Source organism: Coregonus clupeaformis, chromosome 1 (genome assembly GCF_020615455.1).
Source record: "Coregonus clupeaformis isolate EN_2021a chromosome 1, ASM2061545v1, whole genome shotgun sequence".
Taxonomy (NCBI): Eukaryota; Metazoa; Chordata; class Actinopteri; order Salmoniformes; family Salmonidae; genus Coregonus; species Coregonus clupeaformis.
This window is the reverse complement of record NC_059192.1, coordinates 61130326-61143676: the sequence shown is the minus strand read 5'-3', so window position 1 is coordinate 61143676 and position 13351 is coordinate 61130326. Positions and strand designations below refer to the sequence as shown.

Genomic DNA, 13351 nt, shown 5'->3' with positions numbered 1-13351 from the left:
GTGGTGAAAAGATGAATGCTGCTGCGACCTTGATATACGTATCCCCTCTATAATTACTTCCAGTGGTGTAAAGTTCTTAAAAGTAGTACTCTTAAGTACTTTAAGTATTTTTACTTAAATAGTATCTGTCCTTTACTATTTATATTTTTTGACAACTTTTACTCCACTACATTCCTAAAGAAAATACATTGTCCCTGACAACCAAAAGTACTCGTTACATTTCAAATGCTCAGGCAGGACAGCAATATGGTACAATTCATGCACCTACAGTGAGGGAAAAAAGTATTTGATCCCCTGCTGATTTTGTACGTTTGCTCAGTGACAAAGAAATGATCAGTCTATAATTTTAATGGTAGGTTTATTTGAACAGTGAGAGACAGAATAACAACAAAAAAATCCAGAGAGGGAAATAAGTGTTTGACCCCCTCTCAATCAGAAAGATTTCTGGCTCCCAGGTGTCTTTTATACAGGTAACAAGCTGAGATTAGGAGCACACTCTTAAAGGGAGTGCTCCTAATCTCAGCTTGTTACCTGTATAAAAGACACCTGTCCACAGAAGCAATCAATCAATCAGATTCCAAACTCTCCACCATGGCCAAGACCAAAGAGCTCTCCAAGGATGTCAGGGACAAGATTGTAGACCTACACAAGGCTGGAATGGGCTACAAGACCCTCGCCAAGCAGTTTGGTGAGAAGGTGACAACAGTTGGTGCGATTATTCGCAAATAGAAGAAACACAAAATAACTGTCAATCTCCCTCGGCCTGGGGCTCCATGTAAGATCTCACCTCGTGGCGTTGCAATGATCATGAGAATGGTGAGGAATCAGCCCAGAACTACACGGGAGGATCTTGTCAATGATCTCAAGGCAGCTGGGACCATAGTCACCAAGAAAACAATTGGTAACACACTACGCCGTGAAGGACTGAAATCCTGCAGCGCCCGCAAGGTCCCCCTGCTCAAGAAAGCACATATACAGGGCCGTCTGAAGTTTGCCAATGAACATCTGAATGATTCAGAGGAGAACTGGGTGAAAGTGTTGTGGTCAGATGAGACCAAAATCGAGCTCTTTGGCATCAACTCAACTCGCCGTGTTTGGAGGAAGAGGAATGCTGCCTATGACCCCAAGAACACCATCCCCACCGTCAAACATGGAGGTGGAAACATTATGCTTTGGGGGTGTTTTTCTGCTAAGGGGACAGGATAACTTCACCGCATCAAAGGGACGATGGACGGGGCCATGTACCGTCAAATCATGGGTGAGAACCTCCTTCCCTCAGCCAGGGCATTGAAAATGGGTTGTGGATGGGTATTCCAGCATGACAATGACCCAAAACACACAGCCAAGGCAACAAAGGAGTGGCTCAAGAAGAAGCACATTAAGGTCCTGGAGTGGCCTAGCCAGTCTCCAGACCTTAATCCCATAGAAAATCTGTGGAGGGAGCTGAAGGTTTGAGTTGCCAAACGTCAGGCTCGAAACCTTAATGACTTGGAGAAGATCTGCAAAGAGGAGTGGGACAAAATCCCTCCTGAGATGTATGCAAACCTGGTGGCCAACTACAAGAAACGTCTGACCCCTGTGATTGCCAACAAGGGTTTTGCCACCAAGTACTAAGTCATGTTTTGCAGAGGGGTCAAATACTTATTTCTCTCATTAAAATGAAAATCAATTCATAACATTTTTGACATGTGTTTTTCTGGATTGTTTTGTTGTTATTCTGTCTCTCAATGTTCAAATAAACCTACCATTAAAATTATAGACTGATCATGTCTTTGTCAGTGGGCAAACGTACAAAATCAGCAGGGGATCAAATACTTTTTTCCCTCACAGTATAACGTGTTGTCATCCCTACTGCCTCTGATCTGGCAGACTCATTAAACACAAATACTGCATTTGTAAATGATGTCCGAGTGTTGGAGTGTGCCCGTCTGTCCGTAAAAAAAAAAGAAAAAAAAAAGGAATTTGATGTATAGCGTTTACCTTTACTCAAGTATGAAAATTGAGTAATTTTTCCACCACTGTACTTAAGTACATTTAAAACCAGATACTTCTACTCAAGTAGTATTTTACTGGGTGACTTTCACTTTTACTTGAGTCATTTTCTATTAAGGTATCTTTACTTTTACTCAAGTATGACAAAGGAGTACTTTTTCCACCACTGATTACTTCACTAAGCACATTCTTTAAGTTAAAAATAAAACACTGATTCTTCTCGATTATAAAAATGACTTGGGGGGGTCATTCAGGGGTAAAACAAACAAGCCTATGTTATCTTTGTAAATTAACTGATTTATAGTTTCATATACAGACATCAGCATATATCTTCCAAAAACAAAACTAAAGACTTACATCCGGTAATGAAAAAGCTACAGTGGAGTCAAAAAAATATATAAATAAAAAATAAAATGCACTCACTAACTGTAAGTCGCTCTGGATAAGAGCGTCTGCTAAATGACTAAAATGTAAAAGTAAATGTAGGGCAGTAAACAAGAGGGATGTTCTGTTACTTTTGATATAACCACTGCTGAGCTGTAGCTGTAGAATCAAAACAGACAACATTCACCTTTTTTGGACTTGGCTCCGATCTTCAGTTTGGAAGGCCACGCTATCTGTGTTTTGGTTTCATCCATGACCTGCAACAGATATTGGTCATATTCAATAAAAGGAATAAGTGTCATTACATATCTATGTTTAATATACTGTACAGAAATGGAGATCAGGAAAACGATAACACAATAATGCTTCTTCTTGAGACTGCCTATACTGTAGTCCGTTTAAATGACCAATTTGACATGACAGATAACTGCATGGTACACATTGATATATACAAATCTTAACACAGGTGTCATTTTACACATAACATATATCCAGCCTCACTTCAAATTAACAGTATAAATGAGGACCACATTCTAGTAAGCACTAGCCAGAAAAATTCACAAGTCTGCTGTGTTTACGGCTGATTGAATGTGGCTTGAGGCTTGTCTAAACTTTGGACAATGCCTCATTGCCCTACACCTCTTCCAACCTCTTGCCATGATGACTTTGGAGAGAACCTACAAAGAGAGGTCTACCACCAACAATTTTCTAGAAAGGCCTTGCACTCGAAGGAGAGAACGTGCGCAAAAGTCATAAACTCAAAAGAAACTGGAGAAATCAACCAGAACGGTTGAGAAATGGTACGATCCAGCCAAAATATGCCTTTTGATATAAGCTTACTGAAACAAATGTACTCTGTGACGAAAAAAGCCGACATCTCCATATTTTCTGAAAGTGGACTGGGTGTTGTTGGCTTAGGAACACGTGAAACGTGTCAGCTGGAATCTATGTGAGAGCCCTTTGACAAGTCTACCCATCGTAACCAGGAGCATATGCACAAATGTGAAACAAAAAAGAAACAAAAAAATAAAGAGCAAAGTACAAGTCCGAGAGGAAAGAGTGTGTTATTCTGAGGTACTACAGGCCTCCTCCACACGCTCATGAGGCCGCTCACCGTCGCCTAACTTCCTGAACATAGACTGGGGATCAAACAGTTCAGCCCTGAGAAACATGAACCATCTGCATTGCCTAATGGAGACCTGCTGACTGGTGGTTTACATTAGAAACTAAAATCTCAGAAAACCATCCATCTCCAAAACACAGAGATCTGTCCTTGTCCTTCAATTTCCTTGTTTTCACAAAGGTCCTGTCGTGATTGTTTGTTTTAACGCGTACCAGGGGCTCGTGTTTTTAGGTGGAGAAGGAATGAACTCAAACTGGTTTGGACACGTGAGCGCCCTATGAATGTTCCCTCATACAGTATGAAGCTGCTCCATGTTCTTCATGGGCTCCAGTGGTTATGCAAGGACCTCCAAACCTCACATGGGAACCCATGCAGAGAGACAATATGCTTAGAGCAGATGTCCCTGTCGATAACCAGGTTTCCATCCAACCTTTTCATGTGAATAAAGTCTAATAGAAAATGTCACGACAGACCTGATAGAAACTTAGATTCACATGATATGTTGTGTGGTCCATGCAGTTTATTAAGCTAAAGATTAAATAAGTTGTGATGAACTTCACAGGGTGGTGAAAGTGCATGAAAGTGTGGTTGTAAAAGTGCATTTGGTTTTTGGAATAATGGGGACCATGTCGTCCAAAAGGTTGACTGAAGTTTTCCAAAAAGCCCCTGGATAATCATCAAGACTCTTGGAAGAATGTTCTATGGACAGATTATTCAAAAGTATAACTTTTTGGACGACATGGGTCCTATTATACAGTGAGGGAAAAAAGTATTTGATCCCCTGCTGATTTTGTACGTTTGCCCACTGACAACAAAACGATCAGTCTATAATTTTAATGGTAGGTTTATTTAAACAATGAGAGACAGAATAACAACATCCAGAAAAACGCATGTAAAAATTGTTATAAATTGATTTGCATTTTAATGAGGGAAATAAGTATTTGACCCCCTCTCAATCAGAAAGATTAATGGCTCCCAGGTGTCTTTTATACAGGTAACGAGCTGAGATTAGGAGCACACTCTTAAAGGGACACCTGTCCACAGAAGCAATCAATCAATCAGATTCCAAACTCGTTGAGAAGGTGACAACAGTTGGTGCGATTATTCGCAAATGGAAGAAACTGTTATGTGGGCAGCTTGTCTCTCCCTTTTCTGTTTCCCTTCCTCCTTGTTTTGTCCCCTCTGTGTCTGTTGTATCTGTATGTGTGTTTGTCCCCTTTATGTGGGTGTGTCTGGAGTGGATCAGGGGGCGTGCTCAGGATCTGCCTCTCCTGTGCAGCTGCGGGTTGTTTCCAGTGATTCCTGCCTACGCAGCTGCATCCTATTCTCTAATCAACCTGCACTACTAATTCCGGGGCATGGCTCTCCACCGGCGCCAGATCGTTGTTCTTACCAGAGCGTTTCGGACATACCTCCCAACCTGCCTGCCTTCCTGCCTGTCGGCCTGCCTGCCTGCCTGCCTGCCCGCCTGCCTCAGCCTCTCCTTCCTCCGGAGCCGACTAGCCCACTCTGTTCCTTTACTTCAGTTGTTTTTGGACTAAGACAATTTTAACTTTTATTAAATATTTTTGTTTCTTCCACTCCCTTTGTCGTGTTTGTTTCTCTGAGTGCTGGGTTGAACCATAGCCTAACAGAAACACAAAATAACTGTCAATCTCCCTCGGCCTGGGGCTCCATGCAAGATTTCACCTCGTGGAGTTGCAATGATCATGAGAACAGTGAGGAATCAGCCCAGAACTACACGGGAGGATATTGTCAATGATCTCAAGGCAGCTGGGACCATAGTCACCAAGAAAACAATTGGTAACACACTACGCCGTGAAGGACTGAAATCCTGCAGCGCCCGCAAGGTCCCCCTGCTCAAGAAAGCACATATACAGGCCCGTTTGAAGTTTGCCAATGAACATCTGAATGATTCAGAGGAGAACTGGGTGAAAGTGTTGTGGTCAGATGAGACCAAAATCGAGCTCTTTGGCATCAACTCAACTCACCGTGTTTGGAGGAGGAGGAATGCTGCCTATGACCCCAAAAACACCATCCCCACCGTCAAACATGGAGGTGGAAACATTATGCTTTGGGGGCATTTTTCTGCTAAGGGGACATGACAACTTCACCGCATCAAAGGGACGATGGACGGGGCCATGTACCGTCAAATCTTGGGTGAGAACCTCCTTCCCTCAGCCAGGGCATTGAAAATGGGTCGTGGATGGGTATTCCAGCATGACAATGACCCAATAACACACGGCCAAGGCAACAAAGGAGTGGCTCAAGAAGAAGCACATTATGGTCCTGGAGTGGCCTAGCCAGTCTCCAGACCTTAATCCCATAGACAATTTGTGGAGGGAGCTGAAGGTTCGAGTTGCCAAACGTCAGCCTCGAAACTTTAATGACTTGGAGAAGATCTGCAAAGAGGAGTGGGATAAAATTCCTCCTGAGATGTGTGCAAACCTGGTGGCCAACTACAAGAAACGTCTGACCTCTGTGATTGCCAACAAGGGTTTTGCCACCAAGTACTAAATGATGTTTTGCAGAGGGGTCAAATACTTATTTCCCTCATTAAAATGCAAATCAATTTATAACATTTTTGACATGCATTTTTCTGGATGTTTTTGTTGTTATTCTGTCTCTCACTGTTTAAATAAACCTACCATTAAAATTATAGACTGATCATGTCTTTGTCAGTGGGCAAACGTACAATATCAGCAGGGGATCAAATACTTTTTTCCCTCACTGTACCAAACACTGCATTCCACAGTAAGAACCTCATACCAACGGTCAAGCATGGTGGTTGTAGTGTGATGGTTTGGGGATGCTTTGCTGCCTCAGAACCTGGATGACTTGCCTTAATAGAAGGAACCATGAATTCTGCTCTGTATCAGAGACTGATCAACAACTACAGGAAGCATTTGGTTGGAGTCATCGCAGCTAAAGTTGGCACAACCAGTTATTGAGTGTAAGGGGGCAATTACCTTTTCACAGAGGGGCATTGGGTGTTGCATAACTTTGTTTATGAAGTAAATTAAATAAGTATGTAATTGTTGTGTTATTTGTTCAGTCAGGTTCCCTTTATCTAATATTAGGTTTTGGTTGAAGATCTGATAACATTCAGTATCAAATATATGAGTAGAGAAAATTAGAAAGGGGGCAAATACATTTTCATGGCACTGTATGTGATCGTATACAAATGTAAGCAAGGTTTGAAATGATTAAATTTTTTGTCAAATACTATATCGGTTTGGGCTTCTTGCCGTCAATTTGCAGTCTACAAATTATTCGTAATTATGTTCCGGCCCCCTGACCATCCGCTCAAGAAAATAATTGCGGCTGAATCCTAGTTAATGATCCCAGATTTATGTACTGCACTGCATTTTTATGAAAAATTCAAAACAAAAGCAACTATTCATAGAGGAAATGTTCAAATTCTTCCATATGTTTGGGAAGTGTTGGCCTGCTCGGCATCCTTCAAACTGACAGACAGATTTTCCAGCGCCAGTCTCAACCACCTGTCGGGCAGTGCTTGTTCACTCCAGTATTACACACTCTTAAAGACCACTGATGGTTGAGTGGATGGCCCTTCAAGCCTCACTGAGTTTTACAAACATACTATAATCTAACAAAGATTGCAAAAAATATTTATCCTAGTTATTGCAGGGACCCATGTAAACATGAATGATGATGATATATATTCATAAGCACATTTGATTGCTCTGGTCAATTCAATTGCAAAGATAAGAACCTTTGAAAATGTAGCCTATACAACATAACTCAAATATCTGGTCAGAGTTAGGCTAAATTATTAATCCCGGTTGTTTACACACCACAGATGGGCTGATGAACTGCCATGCAAGCACATAACTATGCTATGTAGCATCACTGATTGTGGGGCCTATCCACAACACAAACACTACAAACTTGATTTTAGAAAAAAAAGTCTACATTTAATCCAGTTGCTGTCTCTGCATTCTTCATTGAAACCAATAAAACAAATCCACTAGAGTATTGGCAGCCAAAAAATGCTTCCATGATATAAAACACATTCCTACAGTATAACAAATGTGTCTTGTTGAGTTGCATTTTTCATTCTCTCACTAAAGACCTTGGCTCATGTTACTGGTCTTGGGTATTATCTTTGTCTACTGGCAAGAAAAGCCCCGCCAAGCTGGAGTTCTCATGAAAGCCCTTGGCTGTGGCACTTCTAACCATTTCACAAGATAATACAAATAAAATAGAGAACCAAGAAGGTCGTCTAACGAACAGAATAGAGCAGTTTGTTTTCTGAATCGAACAGATACTGATGTACAGGATACTAACCTGCTAGGACTTCATGTGGAAACGGTTTTGCATCCAACTATGAGGACGACATGGTATACAGTTGACCTCCAATAATCTAGGACTCTGGGAAATCTAGCCCCAGGGATAGCCAAATTCAAGATATATGATAAGTCCCATCTTTACCAACGTTCCACACCAGCACTGCATCAGAGACTGTCTTTTTAGCACATTCTCGCCATCATGATACACGTGAGCATATTATCATACATTTTATATGAACCACCCCCATAGACTTTCATTCTGTAAACAAAACTTTGTGCTCCCACTCAACTGTTCGACTAAAACACATCTCTGGAACATTTTCTTCATTATATCCATCATATCTCTGGCCCTTTCCCTCCCCAATTGTATCAGTCTCATGGGCCAATAATGGGGTTTCAGCTTAATTCCACAAAATGATTTTGTCCCGGTGAAGAAACCCAACTCGCCTTTTTACTCTCTATGGCGCTTTAAAATTCTTCAGGTACACCAGAGTAACTACAGTATGCAGATCTATGCATTTCATCCAAAATATAGACATTTCCAAAACTACACACATTCCAGGAAAGGCCAGGGAATGGACTATGATCAGATATGATATCACATGATACAATGGATACAGGACAGGGATTGTATACTGTAGCATAGCAACATGCAATGCAACAATAGTTATGAGATGACCACTGCCCTTTGTTGCATCCAATTGGGAAATGTATGCCTCAGTAAAGGCCAGGCATGTTTTGAAAGCCAGTTAATACAAAGCAGAGCAAAACCCTATTAAAGGGACGTCAAATAATTGTGATGAAACTGACAACCGTATGTTTATAGAGGTATATGCAATTACACAGATTCCCTAAGTCCAAACTTTACAGCCCATTACATTTTTTGACGCCCTCTATTTCTTCTCTAGAGGGTCTTGTTCAGGAACTTGCTTCCTCTCCATAGTTGCGGTTCTTGGCAAGGCCATACAGATGGGAGTGATTTCTGACAGACCACACACCATTTTAAGGGTGGATGGCGTTTATTTTTATGAAGGGGCCAGCAAATACCTCTCAAATGGATCAGATATTTGCACAAATTAGGTATACTATACATTTAATGTTCCACTCTTCAGTCTTTCTGCTACTGCGCCCTTCTCAAATAATGCATACATTTAGCATTGTGATCAGTTTCATAACGAATTACGATGATTGGATCTTGCAGGTGCAGATACATACGTAGTGCTATAACCCAAATTGAACAGGATGTCATTTTGGGAATGTCATGTAAAACAGCCACATGTGCTATGTGCACGTGAGTGTATACAGTGCCTATAGAAAGTCTACACTCCTCTTGGATTTCTTCACGTATTATTGTGTTACAAAGTGGGATTTAAATTGATCTACACAAAATACTCTAATGTCAAAGATTAATGAAAAATAAAACACTAATATGCCTTGATTAGATAAGTATTCACCCCCGAGTCAACAATACAAATTAAAAACACAGTTGGCAGCGATTACAGCTGTGATTCTTCTTGGGTAAGTCTGAGCTTTACACACCTGTATTGTGCAATATTTGCTCATTATTTTTTTCAAAATTCTTCAAGCTCTGTCAAGGTGTTGGGGATCATGGCTAGACATCCATTTTCAAGTCTAGCCATAGAATTTAAAGCAGATTTTGGTCAAAACTGTAACTTGGCCACTCAGAAACATTCACGGTCTTCTTGGTAAGCAACTCCAGTATAGATTTGGCTTTGTGTTATAGGTTATTGTCCCGCTGAAAGGTGAATTCCTCTCCCAGTGTCTGGTGTAAAGCAGACTGAAAAAGGTTTTCCTCTAGGATTTTGCTAAGCTCCATCATGTTTCTTTCACCCTAAAAAACTCCACAGTCTTTGCCGATCTCAAGCATACTCATACCATGATGCAGCCACCACCACGCTTGGAAATAAGGACGCAGTTCCTCAGTGATGTGTTCTGTTGGATTTGACTCAAACATAAGGCTTTGCATTTAGGCCCAAAAGTTTACTCCTTGGCTGTGTTTTTTTGCAGTATTACTTTAGTGCCTTGTTGCATGTTTGTATTCTTCTTTTCACTCTGTCATTTAGGTCATTATTGAAGAGTCACTATAATGTTGTTGATCCATCCTCAGTTTTCTCCCATCACAGACATTGAACTCTGTAGCTGTTTTAAAAATGGCCCCATGGTGACATCCCTAAGCAGTTTTGTTCCTGTCCTGCAGCTCAGTTCAGGACAACTGCATCTTTGATGTGTCTGGGTGGTTTAATACATCATCCACAGCATAATTTTTAATTTGACCATGCTTAAATATATATTTAATGTCTGATTTGTTATTGTTAACCATCTACCTATCACTGCCCTTCTTTATGAGGCTTTCGAAAATCTCCCTGGTCTTTGTAGTTGAATCTGTGCTTGAAATTCAATACTTGACTGAGGGACCTTACATATATTGTATGTATGGGGGGCAGAGGAAGGGGTAGTCATTCAAAATCATGTCAAACACAAATTTTTCACACAGAGCGAGTCCATATAACTTATTATGTGATTTGTTAAGCCAAGTTTTACTTCTGAACTAATTTAGGCTTGCCTAAACAAATGGGGTGAATACTTATGCAATGACTATATTTTAGTTCTTTAATTTGTTATTAATTTGTAAAAGTTTGTAGAATGTTCTTCTCACTTTGACCTTATGGAGTATTTTGTGTAGATCAATGAGAAAATATTACAGTGAAATCTATTTTAATCCCACTTTGTAATGCAACAAAAAGGTTCAAGGGGGTGTAGACTTTCTGTATACTTTTCTGTGTGTGTGTGTGGCACGATGGCAATCAACATGGATGGAGTGGACTTACTTCCTGTATCACTGGTGCAGCTGTTGATTCAGCTGGGTGTGTGTGTGTGGGTGTGTGTGTGTGAGAGAGAGAGATAGACAGAGGGTTTAGGGGGTAAAGGGATGTGGGTGGAAGTTCTCCTGTTTCAGCTGAGAGCTGAGGGTCTTAGTCAGTGATCCATCAACTGTTTTCATCCCATGAGACTGATCGCATGAATTGAACATGTGGCAACAATCCAAGGGTTAACTCTCACAAGCTCCATTATGTTTGGGGAGAAGACCTTTACCTTAAGGTGCTCAACTAATATGTGCATAGTTCATAATATTATCCTAAATTAGGAGCTACTGCACAATATCTGCTACTTTTTAAAACATACAAAGTATTTACAGAGGAACACAACCAATTTAGAGGGCTATTGGGTTGATGTAATGGACACCTCGCAAAGTCAGCAACTACATTTAAATAACCATACAATTAATTCCTTCATTGCGATGTGATGACTCATTTTCACCCTTTCTTCACTTTCTTCCACTACCTTGCTATCCCTCTAGTCTACCAAAATAATCAAAAGATTTTCCTTTCACACTTACTTAGCAGCACAAAACTACAGGGCGGTGTTGTACTCCTAAAGTAATGAAGTAGAATCCTTCTGGCCTCAGATCAGAGTGCATCTGTGCTCATATATCAAGCTGGCACTGTTTACAGAACCACAGCCGAGGGATGAGGGAGAGAGGGAGGGACTGGCTCAGCACTCAAATAAATTTGACTAAAGCCTCCACTAAAGCTCTGTGGTCCATAGTCTACCAGTCCAGCTCTTCACAGTCCAATAGCCCATCAATCCAACACTCCAAAAGGTTTAATGGTCCACGGTCTACCAGTCAAACTGTCCACTGTCCAGACATCGGATGGTCCAACAGCCTGTCGAACTGTTCAATGGTCTTGGAGTTAAATTGTCAAGCAGTTCCACAATATATAATAGCCTAAACATAAAGTATGTTGTCCAACAGTCAAATACACCAAAAGTCCATATCACAATATATAACAAATTGTTTAATACACTGATCTGAGTGGGAGACAATGCTTGGACCCAGCATGAGAGGGAGAGAGAAAATGGGGATGGATGTGGTTGGGTCTGAGAGCTGGCCTGAACGGAAGACAAACAGACAATGAGTAAGAGAGTGATCTACCACAGGGAAATGCCTGCAAGAGTGTTTTGTTTTTCTCCTACTGACCTCACAAAAACTTGCAGCTCATTTCCATGGAACTGCTGGGACTCCAACCCTCACTATAAAACTGTATGTGCATGTGTATGTGTGGTGGGGGGGGATCATTGTATGCATTTTGTGTGATATAGGAGGGACTGCATATGTGTGTGTGGTACATGGGTGTGTTTGAGGGAAGGAAATGGTGCAAGTAAGACTTCCCATTTTCATTGACTTCAAGATAGTCCAGACACCTCATACATTTTATTTAGAATAAAGCCTTCCAGATGTCTACAATGTTTATTTTTCTGACATTAATTGGGTCTGTGTGGTGGTCATGCTATCGGAGGGAAATTAAAGACCCATTTGAACAGAAATTCTTCAATAAAAACTTCACAGTCTATGTTAGTGGCCTTTTCCTATCACCAATTAATGTACAATTATTGACCTTTTAACTTCTGACAAGCATAGTTTGGAATGGAACATTGGCATAGTAACGATTGCATGTGAAGACAGGGCAGTGGCTTTGGAAAAGCAAAATTGGCAAGCCAAGGCACCACCTACAATTATGTCAGATAAATTGAATTGAATGAGCTCCATATTTAGAGACAACACATGTCTAGAATCTATGGTAAAAAATAATGGGATGGTGCCTGGTTTGCATTTCTTGGTTATGAAATGGCTGTAGGGACAGTTAAATTGCCTACTGCTGTGTCATTTAATTTAACTTCCGTCAAAACCAGAGAAAATAGACATGAGAATGCTAAAATAAACCAATGTCCATCACTTAGTTAAAGTCCATTAAACATACTATGGAAGGAGTTCAAACACTTCAGGAAACAGCACTTTAACAGGAGCAGTGTCTTCAAACACTTTTCCATTTTCTTTTAGGCAATTACTTGGATTCTATGCAATAATGTAGAGCAGAGTAGTACAAACTCAACTGAGTCTTCGAAAAATATGAAAATATTTGATGGTAACAAAGTATGACAACAAAGCGGATGCATCTGTGTATGAATGCATTGTATCCATCACATTGGCCTATCAAATGTGCAGCCTCAGCCTGTAAAGCACAAGCCTGACTTGTAAAAGGCCCACGATAGTTTCAGGTGCAATGGTTTCAAGTCGAAATTATACTAACGTATCTGAAATCAGGACCCTATTAAGGACCACCTGACACTTGGTCTACTTTCCTCACCTGAAGGCAAGTGCTCTCCTCTGGATTTGAACACAATCCAAACATAATCCAATAATACAGATTAGAGACTTACCTTCTGAAAGAAATCCTCGCCACCATTGACTCGTCCCCCAGTGGCCGCTGTAGAGGAGAGGAAAAATAAACAATTCATGAAACCATTAACTTGTAAATATACAATAATGTATAACATTCACAGAGCCAAATCACGCTTCGGTTATCCAATGTCCTGGAAATGTGAGGATACCAGGACTAAATCCCAAAAATATACTTTTCAGTGGATCTCCATTCCTTAGGTGTTGTGATTGGCACAT

The 13351-nt window shown here is 40.7% G+C and overlaps 1 protein-coding gene across 5 annotated transcripts in view; it reads right to left on the bottom strand.

The window, feature by feature from the left end:
• LOC121571460 (protein bicaudal C homolog 1) overlaps positions 1–13351 on the bottom strand; it is a 116243-nt gene that overhangs the window by 59650 nt on the left and 43242 nt on the right. For all 5 annotated transcript variants that reach the window (XM_041882930.2, XM_041882956.2, XM_041882949.2 and 2 more), the window contains exons 2-3: positions 13114–13160; positions 2564–2633 (exon numbers count right to left, since the gene is read on the bottom strand). In XM_041882930.2, coding sequence (XP_041738864.1) covers positions 2564–2633; positions 13114–13160 — 117 coding nt within the window. The remainder of the gene's footprint in view (positions 1–2563; positions 2634–13113; positions 13161–13351) is intronic.